Consider the following 21,062-nt stretch of genomic DNA (forward strand, 5'->3'; position numbering starts at 1 on the left):
CTATGGTATCCATTCTTCCAACTCCTCTTCAAAACTGTTGTTTACACAGTACAGAGGGGCAATGTTATCTCCCTGACGTCCAGGCATGACATTATACACATGACGTCTAGTGTGTTGATGTGGTGTGTACATGTAGTTGTCATGGTAACCAGGACACTCATGTGAAGGGCAGGCTGGTCCACAGTGGAACTTGACAAAGGAGAAATCCCTTTTACAAATTCCATCAACCATGGAAAACACTTGACACAACACATCTGCTGGCTTCATTCCTTGCATGTTGCTGTAAGATTTAATTACAAAATGATTGGCTTTGTTTACCAAAATGCAACTGAACAGTTAAACTAATGGTCATGCACCTCTGAACAGTGGTAACAGACTTCTACTGAAGGCCAAATTGTTTTCAAGCCACTCCAGTGTAAACCTAATCAACACCAGCCTTGAACCTTAAAAAAAAAAAAAAGTTGAATGTGCATGTATTTTCAAACTTGGAACTAATGAAAATCAACTTTGATATACATGTATGTGTATGGTTTTAAATATAAATATACTCATAACTAGCATTTGTGAGAATCTGGCCAAAATGTGATAACCTCAATCCCACACAATGACTTTAATAAATTGATTGATTGATTGAATTGATTGATTGAAGCCGGTATGTACGGCAGTAAAGGAGAATAAATATTGGAATTTAATGGAGTAGCTAACTGCTAGACGAGCTGGGGAAGTATCCTTTGAATGTCACATTTTAACCAGATTCTGCTAAAGTTCATGAGTTTTTTCTAAAATTACCTGGAGCTGAATGTTACTTCAATGATCGCCTCTTCTTTCATCAGCTTAAGTCTGTAGGGTTGCCTGGGACTCATCCAGAACTTGCCAACATCCTTGAACATAACAACTGGACAATTTGGAAACTTCAACTTACTGTTCTTGTGGGCACGGGATAGCAAGCGATGAAACAGGGGCTCTGGAAGGAACCTCTTGAAGAACACATAGAACTTCTTGTCTGTGGTGTTGACATCCCATGCGGGAATGTATCCATCTGCAGACATTGGGAGCAAGGATGGAACAAAGTGAGTTGGCTGGTGTTCTTCATCATCACTTAAGCTACAAATGTTCACCTCCTTGTTTGACAAGGGGCAGATCAAATCGTATTCTTCAAGGAATGCTGTCAAGGCTTCTTCGTTTTCTTGCACTGTTGAGATTATTCTGGTCAGCAGTGATTTAGTCAGCAATCCTTTGCGATGCAGAAGTTTCCAGTCACGTCTGAAGCCTCTTTCCTCTTTCATTTGCGGTGGTGGTGTGACAAGCTGGATGATGATATTAACCAGTATTTCAGGCTTAAGAAGCACCCATTTGGAAAGCTCCGGATCTTTGTCAAGATATATTAGCAGGCCTTTTTCGTGGAAGTACTCTAAGGTTTCTTCAGACCAGTCAGTGCAAATGAAGTTGTCAAATGAGTAGGGAAATTCTTTAAGTGTCACACAGAACTTGGCTTTCTCCTTTTCCCTTTGATTGATAATTAGATCTTTGATTGCAATCCATGATAAAGGTATGTCACAATCTCTAACTTCCTCTCTTTCTTCGGCAACAGACATGACTTTCATTCGAAGGCTCTGGACTCCAACATCATTTTCTCCTTTGGAGTTTTCAACGGGAAAAAATATCAACTTATCAACATCATTGATAACCAGCTCATCGCAGTAGCGGTCCCAAAGGTGTTTCCTTAAATGACCATTTAAGATGTGCATGCAGTTTTTGTTCAAGTCTCCTCTGTGTGTTCCAACAAGGAATATTGGTGTTTTCGATGGTACATGGCTACAGACAGATTCCAACCAGAACTGAACTCTTTGGATGGCTGCATTTGTATTCCTAAAGTTATTTTGTACATGTTTAGCTATGTTGAATACAATGATATAAATAGCCTGGCTCTTGAGAAACATATGATGATAAGCATAGTATTCTTTATCTCCAGCAAAATCAAGGATTTGCAGTTTGAGCGAGGGAAACTTTTCGTTCAGGGCACCTTTTAGCATGGCCGTGTCAATTTTTCCAGTGGCCATTAGTACTAGTATCACAAAATTGTTAGTTAGATGTCCCGTTATGTTAGGCATTGAACGAACGCGAAACCATTCTTGACAGCAACTAAAGCAGATAAATAAAGGGTATGTTATTACAAAATAGAATACTGGCGTTGTAATTGCCAATTTACAATGATAAAAAGCCGCTAAAATGAGTAGTATATTAAAAGGCCCCCATAATCCGCGTTGTATTGACAACATAACGCTTACAGAATTTTGGGGTTCGTAAATAAACTCAATTGGAGAAAGGAACACAAAATAGGTAATCAAGTTCTGTACAGGATGCCAGTTTAATGGGATCGAAGTATTGAGTGATTCAGTACATGACTCTTCGTCTAGTCTCGTAACCGATGTTGCTGCAACAAAGCCAATGATTACTCCAATAAAGATTGATATCAGCAACCTGCAAAAACAGAGAATTGGAATAAAGTTGTGATTCGGTACTAGTCGACCTGTACAAAAAGGCATTTGAATTGGTCCTATCAGAAGAAAAAAAGTGACGAACGCAATGCCCACGCCTGTGCCCAGCGTAACAAATGTACGAGTACTGGCAAAGCCAATATAACTTTCATCAAAATAACATATGACTAGAGGTAGATATGAACCAATCAAAAATCCGCGACTGCTCAGCGTGAAAACGAAGATAGCTGAAATAAACCTTAAATTGTTGGAACTTTTGTAGTGAGTAACACCAGTTTTAAAAATCTTGAGACTTAAGTGAATAAAGGAAATTAAACAACTTGCCAGTATTTTTTCAGGAAAATTAAATATTATTCCTGCGAGTCCTGAAACGAACAATAGCACTATCATGATAAAATAACCGAAATAGCAAAAGAACCGCCACGGTTTCGAGAAAATATTCATGACCACTTGAGGAACGGTTGCTGTTCCACTTGTGCTCAAAGCCAATGCTACTTGGCCGCTTTTTAGGAACTTCCAAAGGTCTCCGAAGACAAGATCCTTTAAGTTGCAGTTTTTCCACTCATTATCCACAAGAAGCTCATCAATTCCTTGAGTTTTTTGCTGGTTGGGATCAAATGGTTTTCCAGTGAGCGACTTTACTAGACTGGTTTTACCAACTTCAGAGTCGCCTAGAACCAAGCACTGTCTTGGGAACACATATTGCTTGTCTGTTGCATCGCCTTGTTCTCCTGTAAATTGCACACTTTGAACAAAACTCCTGCCTTGACCGCTCTGCTCTGGATTAATCATTGTTCTCGTCTGTAAATCGGCAATCAGCAAAGAGACCCGTAAATTTTAACTTCGCGCGCAGACAAAGTCGGCTGCAATCTAGCTCTCATAAGCTGTGCACTAAGCGCGAAGCGTCAGACGGGAAGATCATTTTAACATACCCGGATAATAAGCCTCAAGCCCGATTGCTCGGAAATAATATCAAGCATTTTGAACAAATACTTGAATAAATGAAATAAATGTCCATGTGTTTTAATATTCTATAAATTTTACGGTATTGTGGTCTTTCGCCGTTTTATTTTGAGTCAGCAGTTGCCACAAAAGCACCATTAATTTATTTGTACCTAAACAAGAAGATATTTAAGATCTTATAACCGCGCTTTCAGAATTTAACTGTTTTCTTAGCGACGCAGTACACATTCCAAAGCAGTCCTTGATGATTAATTGATTACTGTAGACACCACATCACTTGATGAACACAAACTGTATTATTACACCCTTTGTGAAATCTATGATGACGTAATGGTCTTAATCTGGAAGTGCGCTCGGGACATGGTCATGAATGATATGAAAGGGAGCCGAGTATCACGTTATTAATAACGCTATTGTAAACAACTTTCTTCACTAAAAGTCAAAATTCAATTTGTTTGTGCTATGAGTAAAGGACAAGCAAAGTAGTCACGCGAGTCACACAATCCGAGGTTTACGCTATCCAACGGCTAATAGAGCCGTTATGTTTTTTTCCCCCTGCATTGACATAAGCTCGGCAAATATTTAATTCTCCTTCAAATCTCTTAACTGGCTTCGATGAAACAGCCAAAGAATTTACTTCAATTGCCTAAACCCACAAGAAATACTCGCAAAATTGCAAATATATAAATGACCGTTGCTTCTGGAAAAATAAACTTATTTGTCACGCAGCGAAAGTGAAAGCTGGAACGTCAGCGCATTTCATAGCTGACGTAATATCTGAACGAGTAAATTTTGTAAATTTTAAATTGCATTCCCTTAGCTCACGCGTTTTCGGCGAGCGGTGACCGAACGCACGACGCTCTAGACAAGACCAGAAAATTCTGGCCCCAGAAAATCCTGGTGCGCATGCGTTCAAGTTCACTTACGGCGAGAGAGTAACCGCTGTAGCTAATGCTGGCTCACCTTCGCATTCTCAGTCACAGAGGTCTCGATTTCTTCATGCAAACCAAAAGGATGGGCGGCCTCTGACAACGAGATTAGATCGGAAGAGGATCGATTAAACAGTTAGTCACGCATGCGCAGTTGGCTACTGATCAATTGGGAGGTCTGATCCTTTAGTCTTCTTCTTCCCTCCAACTTTGTTAGTGATAGTTTGAAATCCGATAGGCAGATTGCCATCTCTTGCAATTCTTCGAGCAATTTAATAAGAGCCGGTAGAGTAAAACTACGTTATCTTAGCAAGTAAAACGAGCAACAACTTCGCACCCAAGGCTCTCGCTGACCAGAATAAACGAATGCTCTGGGAATGGGTTTCCTTCAGTTACTCTAATCTCGCAAAGACTGCGTGGAAGACAAAGTTCTTTTTTTGCATTTTCATTTCTGGTTTCATATCCATTAAAATTATTACTTGTTTGTATATTTGTTATTGTTTTGTTACTTTTTGAATAGTTAAGAGAGTTTAAGGGATGATAAAAGGGACGACCTCAAATACTTACAGCCAGCCGTAAAGAAAGTTGAATAGAAATAAGATTGTTTAGATGCGAACAGGTGGGCAATTATCACACAAAGTTTTTCCAAACTGGTCGAACAGGAAATTAAACAAATAAAGCATTTGCAAACTTGCTTGATTCATGATTCAGTGTGATGCTTCACTTGGCTTGACTGACGTAATAAAAATGATGATGACAACGACGACGACGATGATGATGATAACGGTGACCTTGAGTTTATTAGTTGTGGAAAAGATAATGAGAAAAGCACCACAATGAGGATTCCGGGTTCAAGCTATAATTAAGTAGAGCAAGCTTCTTGTGTTGCCATGGCGGCGATAGATAGGATTCCCCGAAAGCACTTGTTCCGTCAAGTGAAAAAATAAAAAGCAAAACAATTCTTGTTTATATGTAATATACATGGATAGTCCTTCAGATTATGTTAGACACGAAATCCTACATACAGTATGACCCTTGCCTAGACTCGGCCAATTTGATAAAGCTTCGAGGTGAAAGATGTAAGAGACAACTACTTCAAAATTGGGTGTCTGAAAAACCCGAACAGTGAATATCGAATAGTCGCGAATAGTCGCGAATAGTCTCGAATAGTGCGAATAGTGGCGAACAGTCGCGAAAAGTGGCGAATAGTGACGAATAGTCGTCAATAGTCACCGCTTTAGATCTAATATCCTGCGTTAATCAATTATCCAAATAAGCAACAGAATTTCAGTGAATTTATTACCTTTTCTTCTCCGCACTCAGGCTAGGGCTGTCCATCGCCGACAGGAAACAGAAAACACAAGGATGTATTTACGCTTTTGCAGCGGTTAAAACAGAAGAAATTACGTTGAGAAACACCTTTTGTCCTGATAAGCACGCGCTCTTTAGCGGGCAAATCCCGTCCTACGTTGCTGCGAGGTTAACTGCGAGATACTGAGTACCCTGTTTGCTACGATTTGCCACTATTTGCCACTCTTTGCCACTATTCGAGAATGTTCGCCACTATTCGCACTATTCGAGACTATTTGCACTATTCGTACTATTCGCTATTCGGGACTATTCGCTATTCGCTATTCGGGTTTTCCAGACAACTTTCAAATTAGACTTTTTACGTGTTGCAAACCTACATCTTGAAAACAGAACTATTCCGCGGTTGTAAATCTGAAACTTTTTTCTGCCAGCGACTACCACTCGAATCTAAAGCTCATTGAAAGATTGGTTTAATTTCTTCAGTACAAGATACTTTGAATGCGCGTCTCGCTGGATCGAGTAATAGGTCATAGTGTAACCTCTGAAGAATACGCTCGTAAATTGTCGGTTGGAACAATCTTTTTGTAAGTGAAAGAGAAGCCTTTTGCAACAATTTATGTATCAACTGTTGTCTGAAAGTGATACTTACTGTAATATTTGTAACCCTGCACATCAGCAGACCTGAATTAGCTATAGTGCATACGTGTTACTCTGTGCTACTCCGAATTAGATTGTATTAGAATGTCGGATTTAATACTCCATTCCCGACCCGAGTCATCCCACTATAGTACGTTCTCAATTTTGCTCTTCTACACGAGGCAAAGATAATAAAATGCGCCACAATTAATTGTCTAAAAGCTTGTAGAAGTGTACTTTTTGTTTTCCATAAATTGAACTGAAATAGAGTTCATATGCTGCATTTATAATAAAAGAAAGGTCGTTACTTCCATCAGGGCACCTTTTTTGCTACTGCAGAATTCATGAAATATTGTTCTAAAATCTTACCCTCAATGGACTTCACAGAGCTATTGGATGTTGCTCCAACGTGAGCAACATCCAATAGCTCTTCTGCTGGACATCCGGGAATCAAGCGGTATCCTTCTATATTTCTACTGGTACTCAGTCTACAAGACAAGACGTTTGTTCCGTAAAGCTATGCATCTTTGATCTGCTTGCAGATCAAGTTCACCTCTGACCTTAAAACTCTCTATCTCATCAATTTGATGAACCTCGCCAATAACAGGGTCAATAAACTCACTGAACAGATCGTAACATTCTTCATTGCCCGCCAGCAATCCCGCGGAGTTCGGGATTGAAGTGAAATTTGTCGACAGATTGTGTTGGCTAGACTCGATAAGATTAACAATGTCATATCCCTCTGAAGTACACTTGTCTTTCAGTATGGAGAACATATCAGGTGTCAGAAGTTTTCCCGTGATTGGGTTGTTCGTAAGATTTGGAAAGCTACTGATGTCGCGTTTCAGTTCCGGCGGTAACATTAGCCGAGTGCGAGTAATGCACGAGCCCCGAGAGCGACGTCAACTCCAAGAGGGGGACATGGGAGGTTCTGAACACCACAACACCGCAAAAAAAAAAAAAAAAAAAAAAAAAAATTAACGAACACCGCATCACCGCAAGAAAAGTCAACGAAACACCGTCACCGCAATTCGTATTTTTAGCGCCATGATTCGTTCATCTACACTTAAAACAATACTTTTATACCTCAACAATTTTCCACAAAATAAACACATTACAACGCTTTTCATTGCGCATGTGTTGATACTGCTGATGCCTGTAAATCAGTTTTCTTGCTCTTGTGAAGAAACCTTGCGGGAAGCTAGGAAGTGGACGAAGGAAAAAGAGAGGAGCCTCGAGAAATGGCCTTTACCCCAGATCCCTCTCTTCTTTTACATTTACTTTGCTCACTTTTCTTGGTGTATAAACCCACAGACTGAAGCCCTATCTTGACTGGAAGTATTGCTTTCCGGAGCTAGCTGCGTTTGCGTTCGATATCGATAATCGTTTGAAAAAATAGAAGGTCAAGAATGTCGCAGGACCTTGGAGTGGGTATAGACCGGTATCAGAATGACCTCTAGATGAAGTCGAATAGCAAAAGGAAAAACAAAATAGTAAACGTGTGTAATTTACAAAGCTTCCTTAGGTTAGAAAGCCTTCGTTCTCCCCTGCCGATGCGACATCTGAATATATTTTGTGACTGGTAGTTTTCGCCACCTTTTCTTTTTTTGCGTAGAAAAAGGCTGCGCAGTCAATAATACTTTATATTCGGCCTTGGCGTTTCCAGAGTTTCCAGGAATGTTTCTGTCCTCGCTCCTCCACGTGTCTACCGAACACTGAGCTCCGGGTGGCAGACATCGAGTTACTTGTCAAGCTACGTATAAACATAAATAAAAACAGCTTCGGATTGGCAGCCAAAGCATATTGAAGATTGACTAGAAAGTGATGGTCTGTATTTTGTTACAAATTATTAACCTCAATGGTACGTGTTTGTTATAAATTAGCATGGATTAACGAAGTTTACAAGCTAAATTTAGGTTAAATTTAGGTTTGAGAATGGTAAATCAAAAAACCTCAGCACCGCAAACAATTTCATTTCACCGAATACCGCAGTGTGAAAAACACAAACATCGCACACCGCAGAGTTTGAGATCACCGCAACACCGCAAGTTGAGATTTTATTCACCGCATCACCGCATTAAAAAAACATCAACACCGCAACACCGCAAATCCCCATGTCCCCCTCCTCCAAGTAAAGAGTAACGATTGTCTGCAAAGTCTTTTAAACTTTGAAGTAAAAATGCCATTATTCTTCCCAGCTTTACAATAGAGCAGTATTTTGAAGCAACGTCACGATCAAGACAAGGTAATTTGACATCACTGGTGACGGTATGAGAATTGGCAAAGCTACTGGAAGATCGAGGAAGCCTCATTATCACGATAACGAACGACAGTAGATGTCATTTGAGAAATTTCTTTCAATGTTAAACGCTGCCATCTTCCTTGAGGGTGTTACTACCTCACGGGCGTAGATTGAGGGTGACTTCCTCTCGGGTTCCTACACGAAGAAACAGTATGTCAACTAAATATGACTTAAAATTCTAAGTCTTGTAACTATTTTATGATGAAAAAGAACTACATAAATTTGCTCTTACTGAGAGTCGAACCCGGGCCACTGTGCCCTTACTTACCACTGTACCACCGAGCTGCTAACTGCCGGAAGGTGGAAAATTTAAACTACATATAATGAACAGTAATATAAATTAATATAGAGTTACCCTAACATACAAATGAAAGCTAACCGCAAGCAAAATGGAGTGACACTAACCGCAAGCAAAATGGAGTGACGCTAACCGCAAGCAAAATGGAGTGACGCTAACCGCAAGCAAACTGGAGTGACACTAACCGCAAGTAAACGTAACCGTGCTAACTGCAAGCAAGCAAGGTAAACATGTACAGCGGTTTATTAACACGTCTACCTTGTATAAGCAACATCCAGGTGTCCAACCCCATACTCCGCCCGAGCGTTATATTTTCCCCTTCCTTGATCTGCACGACTGCAAATACGCGGGAAATATTTTTGCGCGCGTTCCAGTTCTTCAATGCGCGCGCTTTACTGTAGGTGACCGAGAGAAGTCTGAGATCTGGTTTGTTAGTCAGCCATATTTTGAAGCTGGAAGTTGTGTTGTGCGCTTGCTTTCAACAAGTTATTGCTGTTTTAATTGCATTTTACAAGTTGGGCGGATGTTTTTACATATACCATTCCCAGATTTCTACGGTAAGTGTCTAAATTCTTGTGAACATGTTTAGAAATACGTAGGCTAAGAGGTCAAGTGACCCTGGATCTTGTACGCTGAAGCCCGCCTATTAATCATAGTTGTTGGCATTTTAGCTTACCAGTTTATGAGCAACGCAATACTTATCCAGGGCCCCGTTTATCGAAGGATCCGAAAAGTTTTCGCACCCGAAAAGCCGTAGCAAAATCTCAAACTTTATGACTTCAGAGCTGTTTTATGCACATATTCTCAATAGGAACAGAAGTTCCCTTCATACAAGAAGTTTCAGGCGTATACTTCTTTATCTTTAAATACTGATTAACTAAAAATGGCTTTGTGGGCTCGAAAAGTATCTGGGGCTTCGAAGAGACAGGCCCCAGGGCTTCTTGTAACGCGGGTCATCACCATGAACCCACCTCCTCTACCCTTCAGTGCTGGCGAGGACAGGGATTTGCATTGATAGCAATTTTATCCACAGTTTAATGTGCCGATCAATTTGAAACTTCAACACCCACCACCCCGGGCAATCCCCCAGGTTTTTGTTTTTTTAAAGATTGGCTCGTTCAAATTTGACACCTCTGGTTCAAATTCCCCACCCCACCCAGGCAAGGTTCAAATTACTCAACCCAGGAAGGCCTTTTGTGTCAAATTCCCTACTCCCTGGGTATGGACGACTGTCAAATGTGCGTGTGTTGTCCACGACGGAGGGGGGGGGGGGGGATGTTGAAGCTTCAAAGTGATTGGCGCATAATGTTGTCAAACATCCCTGAACCTGGCGGATCTTTCCAGATCAAAATATTCCATTACCTGCTGGTGGGTCTCTACAATCTTTGAACAAGTCCTCATGAATCATGTGAGCTTTGAGCCATTCATGTTGTAATGCAACTTTATTCTTAGTGTCCAGGAAGCCAGAGCACATGTATGTAGCACTTAAGTTACAGTACCACCATTAATTTTCCTTGTTGCAAGTCTTGGTTGAGAATTTGATAAAATGATGTTACTTTCTCAAAACTACCTCATGGGTTGAAATTATAATAACAAGTAGTACAGCAATTCACACAAAGAATAACAAAAGCTTTGGCCCTTATATTCGTGAAATTTTTCTTCCGAAAAACATGTGTTCTTTGTATTGTGGGTTCTGTTGTCTTCAAAAATTACAGCCAAGTCTCCTTGACCTCTTCAAAACATCGCAAGAGCTCACTTTATATAATGGACATATTATGGCTTCACAATGTCAGGGTCAGTATGATTCTTCGCTAACTTTCCTTAGCCAGCCCAAGACTGAAAAATTCTAAACACTTCCTCCTTACCCTTTTTGCATCAAATTCCTTAGGGTTTTCCCAGTAATCCCTGCCTTGTCCCGTGATTGGATGAAAGTAGGGGGTATATGCACTACACATTTTGATCAATGAAAGTTTTATTTAAATGCACATGCTCATTTTATTACATAAAGTACTAATTCTATTGCAAACTTAGAAAAAAAAATGCTCAAAGATGATTTCCAGTCCATACTGTGCAGTCTCAGCACCCCAATGTTTGTGAGTCTCAGTTGATGAAATGCAAATCAATTATTTGTGACAAACCACATAGTCCTGCTCTTTGAGGCATTTTCTTTGATTTTTACAGCTACGAAGTTGCTTCATCAAGTGATATCAGAAAGAACAAAGCATAAAGCTTTGCATCCATAATGGCAGTTGAAATGAAACTATTACTTCATGTAAGTAGTTGCAAAATGTTACATTTTGTGATGTCTTACATGAATCAAAACAAAACAATGTAAACAAACTCCCGACAATGAGCAGTACAGACTAGAAATCATCTTTAAGCCCTAAGAGTGACCGGCATCAAATTTCTCCTGACAGTATCAATACATAAATCAAGAGAGAAGGTAGTGAGAATCAAGGACATCATCACCAAATAGAAATTTCTATAATCTTTAACAAAGTTCTCCTAGTTATTACCATAAGAAAGTGTATGGATATCAGTGAGGAGAAATTGTATTTTGACACTAGGCCTTGAAGAGTTCAGAAATGTTTAGAGCATTTAGCTGTAGCAGTACATCTGTAAGCTACCTCTAAGCTAAGAATGGAAACCTATACCCCACTGTGGTACTAGTGAGGTAGATCTAATTATAACAGTAACCTCTCTAGGTTTTCATTGTAGTCAGACATATTGTCCGGCCTTGTAAGGATTTGACCGGACAAAACCTATTTTGGACCGGACATTGTCTGTTGACCGGTCGTTATTTGAAACCCTGGAATTTGAGGCTTAGCTTACACCGTTTGCATTCCATGGCTCAATGACAGCAGATTAAAGGATGAATCTTGTTTTTATCTAACTGCTTCATTAATGGTTTATACAACAACAGAAGTTATCTCAGTTGCTGAAAGTGACCCATAATACAACTGTGACCTTTGTTTTACTTTCAGTGGTAATTTAATTGTTTTGAAAGCTAAATGATTATTTTACAGCTTTCCTACTGAAACTATAATACTTATAATTGATTTCTATAATATTATTTTAACACTCTTGTGTATACTCTGTACAGTTAACAGTGTACAGTATACACTGTAACATAGCAACATAAGCCTCTCAGGTGTCATGAGATACTGCATGAATGTCATCATTCAGTGAGATGTTTAGACGTGGGAATGTAATTTACAGTGCACCAGAACAAACAGCAATGTTAAATGACTGTTAACGAATCTAAAATTCTTAACAAAAATTAACATTCTCAAAAGAGCAGTATTCAAAAAAGGAAATCCTAATTCTGGTTAAAAGAAAGGTTTACACTTGGGGCTCTTGCTTTTTCCTTCCAAATCAAACCTACATGTAGTACTAATGTTTTAAACAATAAACTTTGTACATGTACAGTAACTTGTTTTGTTGTAGGATGATCAAAGCGGCCCTGATTTTAAAGACTTAAAACTGAACCTTTAAACTGGCCAGGGGTTTCATTAAGGACCGGACACCGGAAAAATTGACCAGCTGTGAGGGCGATTTTGCCTGGCGTTCCTGGTTTGACCATCTAATGGAAACTATCTCTATTTTTCAAATAGTTTTGCCTGCCTGTGAAAAGCAGTTGCCCTCCTGCTGAGAGCATTAATGAAACCCCTGTTTAACCCTTTGCTAACTACATTTAATGTAGTTAGCATATACATGTAACTGCATCTCCGCACAATATTAGAAAAGACTACAATTTCAGAATCTTTGATTTAAAGTTGAAGTACATTAATTTTAACCTTGAATGCCAAGTTGAATCTACATGAAGTTCCAAGGAACTTCCTACAAAAAGTAACTTTTACTGCACTAAGGTCGCCTTTATTTAGGTACATGTATTCATCTAATTTAGGCAATTATATTCAAAATAGAGATCAAAAACTAAATTTCTAAACATGTGACTGCAAAAAAGTACAGTGTAAATCTTAGTTTGGTATTATGTATTATTTTCTTCACTGAGACCATTCTTTGGTGAGGGAATATCTGACATATTATTGGCATACTAGTGTACATCACTTGGTGTACCTTCTTATTTATGTCTAAATCTTCCCAAAATGGTTCCTTTTCTCAAGTAACTGCTGATGTACATGTATCCAGAAATGTACTGTATACACCTGTAGATGCAAATTCATTTGCTTAGTTTCCAGCAGAAATATAAAGAGTAAAGTAGGGTATGTCTCACGAAGAAAAAGTGTCCTAAGTCAAGCGTTTTTGCTTAGATGCCATGCATGGCCTATTATGTAAAACTTTTCAACTGCCAGTTAAATTTATGTTATTTATAGGTTTTTCTCATTTAGTATTTAAGAAATCTTTGCCACCTATTTTAGCCACATTCCTTCCTCAAGTCAGTTTTTAAACATTCACATCAAGTGAGTATTTATACATGAGCTAATGAGTGACACGAGTGATTATATTTACACAAGAGTGGTTGAGGACTGGTTTTGTCTGAAATCAAGCAATGTTAATCCTTCACCTGTCCAACTAATCTATGGTATCCATTCTTCCAACTCCTTTTCAAAACTGTTGTTTACACAGTACAGGGAGGCAATGTTGTCTCCCTGACGTCCAGGCATGACATTATACACATGACGTCTAGTGTGTTGATGTGGTGTGTACATGTAGTTGTCATGGTAACCAGGACACTCATGTGAAGGGCAGGCTGGTCCACAGTGGAACTTGACAAAGGAGAAATCCCTTTTACAAATTCCATCAACCATGGAAAACACTTGGCACAACACATCTGCTGGCTTCATTCCTTGCATGTTGCTGTCAAATTTAATTACAAAATGATTGGCTTTGTTTGCCAAAATGCAATTGAACAGTTGAACTAATAATCACCTCCTAACAGTGGTAACAGACTTATAGTGAAGGCCAAATTGTTTTCAAGCCACTCCAGTGTAAACCTTATCAACACCAACCTTGAACGTCTTAAAAAAATAAGTTGAACGTACATGTATTTTCAACCTTGGACCTAATGAAAATCAACTTCGAGATACATGTATGTGTATGGATTTAAATATAAATATACTCACAACTAACATTTGAAGGTATGTACAGCAGTAAAGGAGAATAAATATTGGAATTTAATGGACTGAGTTACTAGACTAGAAGAGCTGGGGAAGTATCCTTTAAATATATCACATTTTAACCAGATTCTGCTAAAGCTCATGAGTTTTTTCTAAAATTACCTGGAGCTGAATGTCACTTCAATGATCGCCTCTTCTTTCATCAGCTTCAGTTTGTAGGGCTGCCAAGGACTCATCCAGAACTTGCCAATATCTTTGAACATAACAACTGGACCATTTGGAAACTCCAACTTGCTGTTTTTGTGGGCACGAGATAGCAAGCGATGGAACAAGGGCTCTGGAAGGAACCTCTTGAAGAACACATAGAGCTTCTTGTCTGTGGTGTTGTCATGCCATGCTGGAATGCACCCATCTGCAGACAGTGGGAGCAGGGATGGAACAAAGTGAGTTGGCTGGTGTTCTTCATCATCACTTAGGCTACAATTGTTCACTTTCCTGTTTGACAAGGGGCAGATCAAATCGTATTCCTGAAGGAATTCTGTCATGGCTTCTTTGTTTTCTTGCACTGTTGAGATGATTCTTGTCAGCAGTGATTTGGTGAGGATTCCTTTGCCATGCAGAAGTTTCCAGTCACGTCTGAAGCCTCTTTCCTGGATCATTTGCGGTGATGGCGTGACAAGCTGTATGATAATATCAACCAGGATCTCAGGCTTGAGAAGGACCCATTTGGACAGCTCTCGATCTTTGTCACGGTATATAACCAGACCTTTTTCGTGGAAGTACTTCAAGGTTTCTTCAGACCAGTTGGTGCAAATAAAAGTTCCAAATGCTGTTGGAAACTCTTCAAGCGTCACACAGAACTTGGCATTCTTGTTTTCCCTTAGACTAATAATCTCGTCCTGAATTTGGATCCATGATAGAGGTATCTTGCGACCTATAGTTCCCCTGCGTTCCTCTGCAACTGCCATGATTTTCTTTTGCAGAGTTTGAACTCCAGGGTCATTTTGACCTTGGGAGTTTTCAACAGGAAAGAAGATCAATTTGTCCACATCGTTCTCGATAATCTCATCACAGTAGAGATGCCAGAGGTTTCTCTTCAGATGGCCATTTAACTCCTCTATCCAGATCTTGTTCATGTTTCCTCCATGTGTTCCTACAAGAAGGACTGGCGTTTTCAGTGGAACATGGCTACAGACAGATTCAAACCACAGATGGAGTGTCTTGATTTTTGCATGTATGTCTTTGAAGCTATTCTCTGCAAACTCAGCCATGTTGAATACAATGGCATAAATGGCCTGGCTCCTCAGGAACATATGATGGTATGCATGATACTCTTTATCTCCAGCAAAATCAAGGATCTTCAGACTAGGGTAGGAGAACTTTTCATTCAGAGAATCTCGTAAACAACTTTGATTCATTACTGCTTTCTCTATACAAACTGCAGTGAAATTAGTTGAACCTTGGTGGTCATTGCCAATAGTGGCTACTGCAGATGTAATGCAAAAGTATTCTTTGTGGACTGTATTACAGCAAAATACAAGGAATGTTAAAACTCTGGTCACATCTAGAGGTAACAAACCTCCAGCACAATAAAGGCAAATGGTCGCAAAAATGAATATTACTTTGTAACGCCGCCCGGGTATTGATTTTACAATCCTTGGCACTGATTGAAGTAACATAAGTAAATGGCAGAAGATGACCACTACCAATGTTAAGTAACTTGTTAACTTAGTCCTATTTGGATTATGTATCATCAATATTGCAAAGCAAGTGAAAGTGAAGCTTATAATAACAGTCATCACGAAACGGCCGATGAAGATGATTTCCACAGGTCGTTGGGTCTTCAATTTTAGTTGTCCCGGATAGCGACACTTCGCGACGATCGCAAACGACTGCGGAAACAATCTTGACCCTTTGCAAAGATAGAAAAACAGGAAAGTTAATAGGGTAGAAAGAAGTAAATACTTGCTAAAACTATATGCAGACATTCTTTTAAAGAGATAGGCTTCAGAGAGAACAGAAATAAATGCACCCATTAACAAGCCACGATAGTTGACAAAGAAACTCCATGCGATTGCTATAAGTCTTATGGGTTCCGAGTGAAAAATACACCATTCCCCCCAAAAAACTAGCAATGCCGGAAAAACCAAAACTGAAAAAATTATTCCTCGATACAGAGTAGTATCGTTGACTAGACAGCATAGTAGAGCAGATAGCAATAAATACTCCCAATTTACCCGAGTCTCCCTTAGGGGATCAAAATCGTTACCCCGAAAAGTCGTGGACTCTTGAACAATTACATTGCCAGCTTTTCCAAAGACGGTTAACTGAACAAAGACGTTTTTAAAGAATCGACTGAAGTTTCCAAATGTAAGATCCTTTAGCTTCAAGTTTTGCCACGTATCATTCACAACACTTTGATCAATTCCTTGCGTTTTGGGTTGCTCGCGATCGAAAGGTTTTCCGGTGAGCGACTTCACCAGACTTGTTTTTCCAACCCCAGACTCTCCAAGAACCAAACACTGTCCTTGAAACACAAAGTGCTTCCATGTTCTGTCTTCTTGATCTTCTGGTGCAGGTTGCAATCCCAGGCCCTCGAGCAATCGTTCGTAGGTCCTCCTTCCTTCTGGTAAACGACGATCAAGCTGTAACTGCGCCATTATGTTGTTGTAAGTATCAAGACTCTCATCTTCTGTGACTTGTATACGCTGAAAGTCGAGGTACGCTTCGCGATCCATGAGTAAAGGAGAATGCTTTAAGATGTCGACCGCTTGGTTGCTGCTTATTCGAGGCAGAGCAAATGCAGGGCTTTGTCCCGGAGCTATATTTGTTTCCGTGACATCATACTTTCCCATGCTTACTCGACAGTCCTCCCGGGCGTGTAAACCGCGCGCGGTTTGCAAGCTCAACCAGGCTGAAGTTCAACTTATTTAATAAATGTAACGAATTTTTTTGTGGCAAACTCCTCCCAAACCATCGGTATTCATTCCTTCGGATATCCGTTTAACAAACAGATTCCATGTTGCCGTGCGTCTGTTCAGTATTAGTATAAATTACTAGCTTTCTATCACGAATGCCGTTCTCTGATTGGCTACGCTACTCACTATTTATTAAACAATAAGATTATGAGAGAGATTTCTATCGCGTGATAGTTGACGAGGGCTATCATGCATAGAAATCGAGAGCGAATAATCTGATTGTTTTAGTATAAATTTAAAAACTTTATCTATATCCTCTTCACAGACACCTCGAAAACGTAAAGAAGCGGCCGTCATGTTGTTAACAAGTCCACACTGCTACGCTACTCACTATCTATCACAGAATAGTATAAATCTACTAGCGTTCTATCACGAATGCCGTGCTCTGATTGGCTACGCCACTTACTATCTCTTCTGCGTAGCGTAGCAGTGTGCCCTTGTTAACAAAATGACGGCCGCTTCTTGGCGTTTTCAAAGTGTCTGTAAGAGGATTTAGATAAAGTTTTGAATGACTAGTAGATTTATACTAAACCAGTTAGATTATTCGCTCTCGATTTCTATGCGTGATAGATGACGGGCTGCGCCCTCGTCAACTGTCACGCGATAGAAATCTCGAGCTCATAATCTAATTGTTTAACAGATAGTGAGTAGCGTAGCCAATCAGAGAGCGGCATTCGTGATAGAACGGTAGTAGATTTGTACTAATCTGTGATAGGTAGTGATTAGCGTAGCAGTGTGCCCGTGCTAACAAAATAGCGGCCACTTCTTGGCGTTTTCGAAGTATTTGTGAAGAGGATTTAGATTAGGTCTCGACAGACTCGTAGATTTATACTGAAACAATTAGATAACTGTTTAATAGATGTTGAGTAACGAAGCCAATCAGAGAACGGCATTGGTGATAGAAAGCTAGTAGATTTATACTAAATACCTTTGGAAAACTTCTAGAGGTGTCTCGCGTCCAAGGGATGTAGCGCGTATGGTTTAAATTGTAGATACCTAAACTCCTATATGAAATTAAAGCTTAAAGAACTGGGTATCATAATATACCAAAGAATTTTGAAATAAAATGAATTGTCGAATTTTTCACGACCTCGAGATGTGAGCGTCCGAACCATCTTTTGGGTCCCTTTTGAAGGCTACACGTCGAAGGGAATTTGTTCGTTTGCCCTAAAATTTGGACAGTAGCTAATTTGACATAGCAACAACAAAGAGATGTCTGCGAATTTTTTTTCGAAATATTTTTTCTCCAAAAGCGATTTTTCTACGGTTTTTCCATATATTCGAAAATGTTCTGTAACTTTTCACTGAAATTGAATATGGCAAATGGCAGACAAGATGTTTTAGCGCTTTGGGTCTGGAAACTGAGGAATAAATTAAGTAAACGAAGAACAAAGTTCGCTTCCACTTGTAGCTTTCAAAAGGGGATTCGGACGCTCGCATTTACAGATCGTATCTACTATTCTTGGAATAGTTTGATAGCCAGCTCTATAAGCTTTATTTTGATATCGGGGTTTAGGTATCTACAGTTAAAACCGGACGCGGTACATCGCTTGAACGTGAGACACCTCTGAAGGTATTCTGGTGATCGTCGTATTCTGGTGATCGATGCGTGTTATAGGAGACGTGGATTTCGATTGCGTAAAAGCAAGCAAAAGCTTGCTTAGTTGAAGGTCACGTTTCCTTTAATTCATGTACCTGTAAGAACTTGGAGCCGTAAAACTGTAGAATCAATTGCAAGACGTGATTGAATTTTGCTTTTTTCCCTGATTTGTTGAGAACAAAGCCCTTGTGACTTGATAAGAGCAGTTTTGCAGATGTTTGGAGTTCAGCAAACACCATACTAGAGCCCACCGGCCTATTTCAACTTCTTCCGATAGCCATAACTGCGGTCTAACTTGACCTAACTACAGTCACTGCACTTTAAATTTCCAAGAAATAATGGTCTAACGCTAAAGGCTTGTTTCCACACTGTATCGTGACTGAACAAGACTTGCAAATTAAGAAACGTCTAGTGAATGAGAAAATAGCTTCTTTCGCTTGCTAGTGAGCAACATGAAACAGACGCAGTGGCCAAGATACATCCTGGTACATAAGTTAACTTGCTTTGGAGAATATCCAACTGTTCTTCATCATTTTTTGTAATCAATATGGCACTAAATTGCGCTTTTTCGTTTACATGCATGGCGATCAGCTTGACTTGAAGGGAACCCATTCAGTGTTCAAAAGCTACGAAGAGTGTTGTGGGATGAAAGAAACCCACTCAGTGTTCAAAAGCTACAAAGAGTGTTGTGGGATGCTAGCTGGGAAATGAACTCACTTTACCTGCCGAGAAAACTAACATGTGGGTAAGACATCGGATGGGCTCAATAAACAAGGTTAAATTAACCCTTTTTTGAACAACTGGGCCCGGACTGCGGTTGATCGTGTGCAAGGAATCATTATACTTTGTTTGGAAGTTGCTTGGAAATGTGGACAATCAGAATCGGAAAGACTTTGATGAGAGATAAGCTTTAGCAGCCTAGTCTGAAGGGAACCTCTTCTTCTCATGAAATGCGCGGAATGACGAATAACGTCCACGGTCATAGACTATGACTGAAAAAATTACTTTATTGTGTTTGGCTGAGAGCAGGCAAATTTTTCGTTAACTTTGATTTGCACAGTGGTGCAAATTAGAACAGGCGCGTTCGTTATTTTCTCGTTCTTAAAGTAAATGAGTAATCTTGTGAAATTTTAAGCAACTAAGGATTTTCACTTCTCTAGATATTATTAGAAAATTCTTTTAAATAGTACTCACCTTAATCTCGTGCAATTTTTAGTCCATACGATTTAGATGTGTCGAGTCAACAATTTATATTGCCACCTGACTCTTTTCTAGTCGTCTCTTGTGAGAAAATATTAAGAAGATGCGGGGGAAATGGGAAAGAGGCAGAGAAGGAAGATCTCCTGTCTTCTATCCTTCCCATCATACGATGGGTCAGTGATAGAGATGAGTAATTACCAAATGGTAACACAAATCCACTGTACTGTTTGGTGTTATGAACGTTTTGGGGAAAATGTAGGTGAAGCTAGCACTTCTTATCAGGACCATTTAGCTTGCTGCGCAGCTAAGATGGGAAAGTTAGTCTCGTGGGGCTAATGGGTGGGTTAAGAGTATCTGGAGTAAACCTAAGGACCTTGATAGACGAGTAAGGTAGATTTTGACTTTTAAATTTGATGACAAATAAGTATTAGTGCTCTTTAGTGTATATCTATTAGCGTTCTATTACTAATGCAGTTCTCTTATTGGCTACGCTACTCACTATCTATTCTGTGATAAATGGTGAGTGGCGTATCATTGTGTCCTTGTTAACAAAGTGAAAGCCGCTTTTTGGCGTTTTCGAAGTGTCGGTGAAGAGGATTTAGATAAAGTTTTGAACGACACTAAAACAATTAGATTATTCGCTCTCGATTTTTATGCGTGATAGTTCGCTCGGGCTGCGCCCTCGTCAACTATCGCGCGATAGAAATCTCGAGCTTATAATCTAATTGTTTGGTAGATAGTGAGTAATCTAGCAGTGTGTTGTTAACAAAGTGACGGCCACCTCTTTGCATTTTTGACTGAAGAGTCTGTGAAGAGGATTTAGATAAGGTTTTGAATGACTAGTGGGTTTATGCTACTGAAAAAGTTGGATTGTTCGCTCTAGATTTCTATCCGTCGCAGTTGACTAGGGCGCATACGCCAGCGTCTAAAGTTATCTATGAGTAAATCTTTGGGTGATATCTTCAAAGTGCATGTTGCTCGGAAACCGCTGGCTCTGTAGGAGATCATTTTCAGTCGCAGACGAAAAACTAGTCTGCAACTTCAACCTCTTCTGTTATAGAAAAGCTCTCCTGTCTTCGCTGACTAGTTTTTACAGTTTGTTATCTATAACTTGCGTCATGAACTTGCTTGTTAGTTATCTAAAACTTTTTGTTATCGACCGCTAAATGGTTTTCCGGCGACAACAAACTTACCAGTCATGTAAAGGCCCAAAGAAACAGCAATTTGATGCTGAAGACGGATTGCTACAACATCCTTTCCAAAAAG

At 39.7% G+C, this 21,062-nt stretch overlaps 2 protein-coding genes across 2 annotated transcripts; both read right to left on the reverse strand.

The window, feature by feature from the left end:
- On the reverse strand, positions 1-4,190 carry LOC145466828 (uncharacterized). The gene is made up of 2 exons (XM_081450541.1): positions 790-4,190; positions 1-280 (listed from the first exon to the last, which is right to left on the reverse strand). Exons 1-2 carry the CDS (start codon positions 3,288-3,290, stop codon positions 1-3), a joined length of 2,781 nt encoding a protein of 926 aa, XP_081306667.1. The 5' UTR covers positions 3,291-4,190.
- Positions 4,191-9,325: 5,135 nt separating this feature from the next.
- On the reverse strand, positions 9,326-17,018 carry LOC145466827 (uncharacterized). The gene is made up of 3 exons (XM_081450540.1): positions 14,181-17,018; positions 13,466-13,758; positions 9,326-13,106 (listed from the first exon to the last, which is right to left on the reverse strand). Exons 1-2 carry the CDS (start codon positions 16,871-16,873, stop codon positions 13,479-13,481), a joined length of 2,973 nt encoding a protein of 990 aa, XP_081306666.1. The 5' UTR covers positions 16,874-17,018; the 3' UTR covers positions 9,326-13,106; positions 13,466-13,478.
- Between the last annotated feature and the right edge of the window lie 4,044 nt (positions 17,019-21,062).

Source organism: Orbicella franksi, chromosome 13 (assembly GCF_964199315.1).
Source record: "Orbicella franksi chromosome 13, jaOrbFran1.1, whole genome shotgun sequence".
Classification (NCBI taxonomy): domain Eukaryota; kingdom Metazoa; phylum Cnidaria; class Anthozoa; order Scleractinia; family Merulinidae; genus Orbicella; species Orbicella franksi.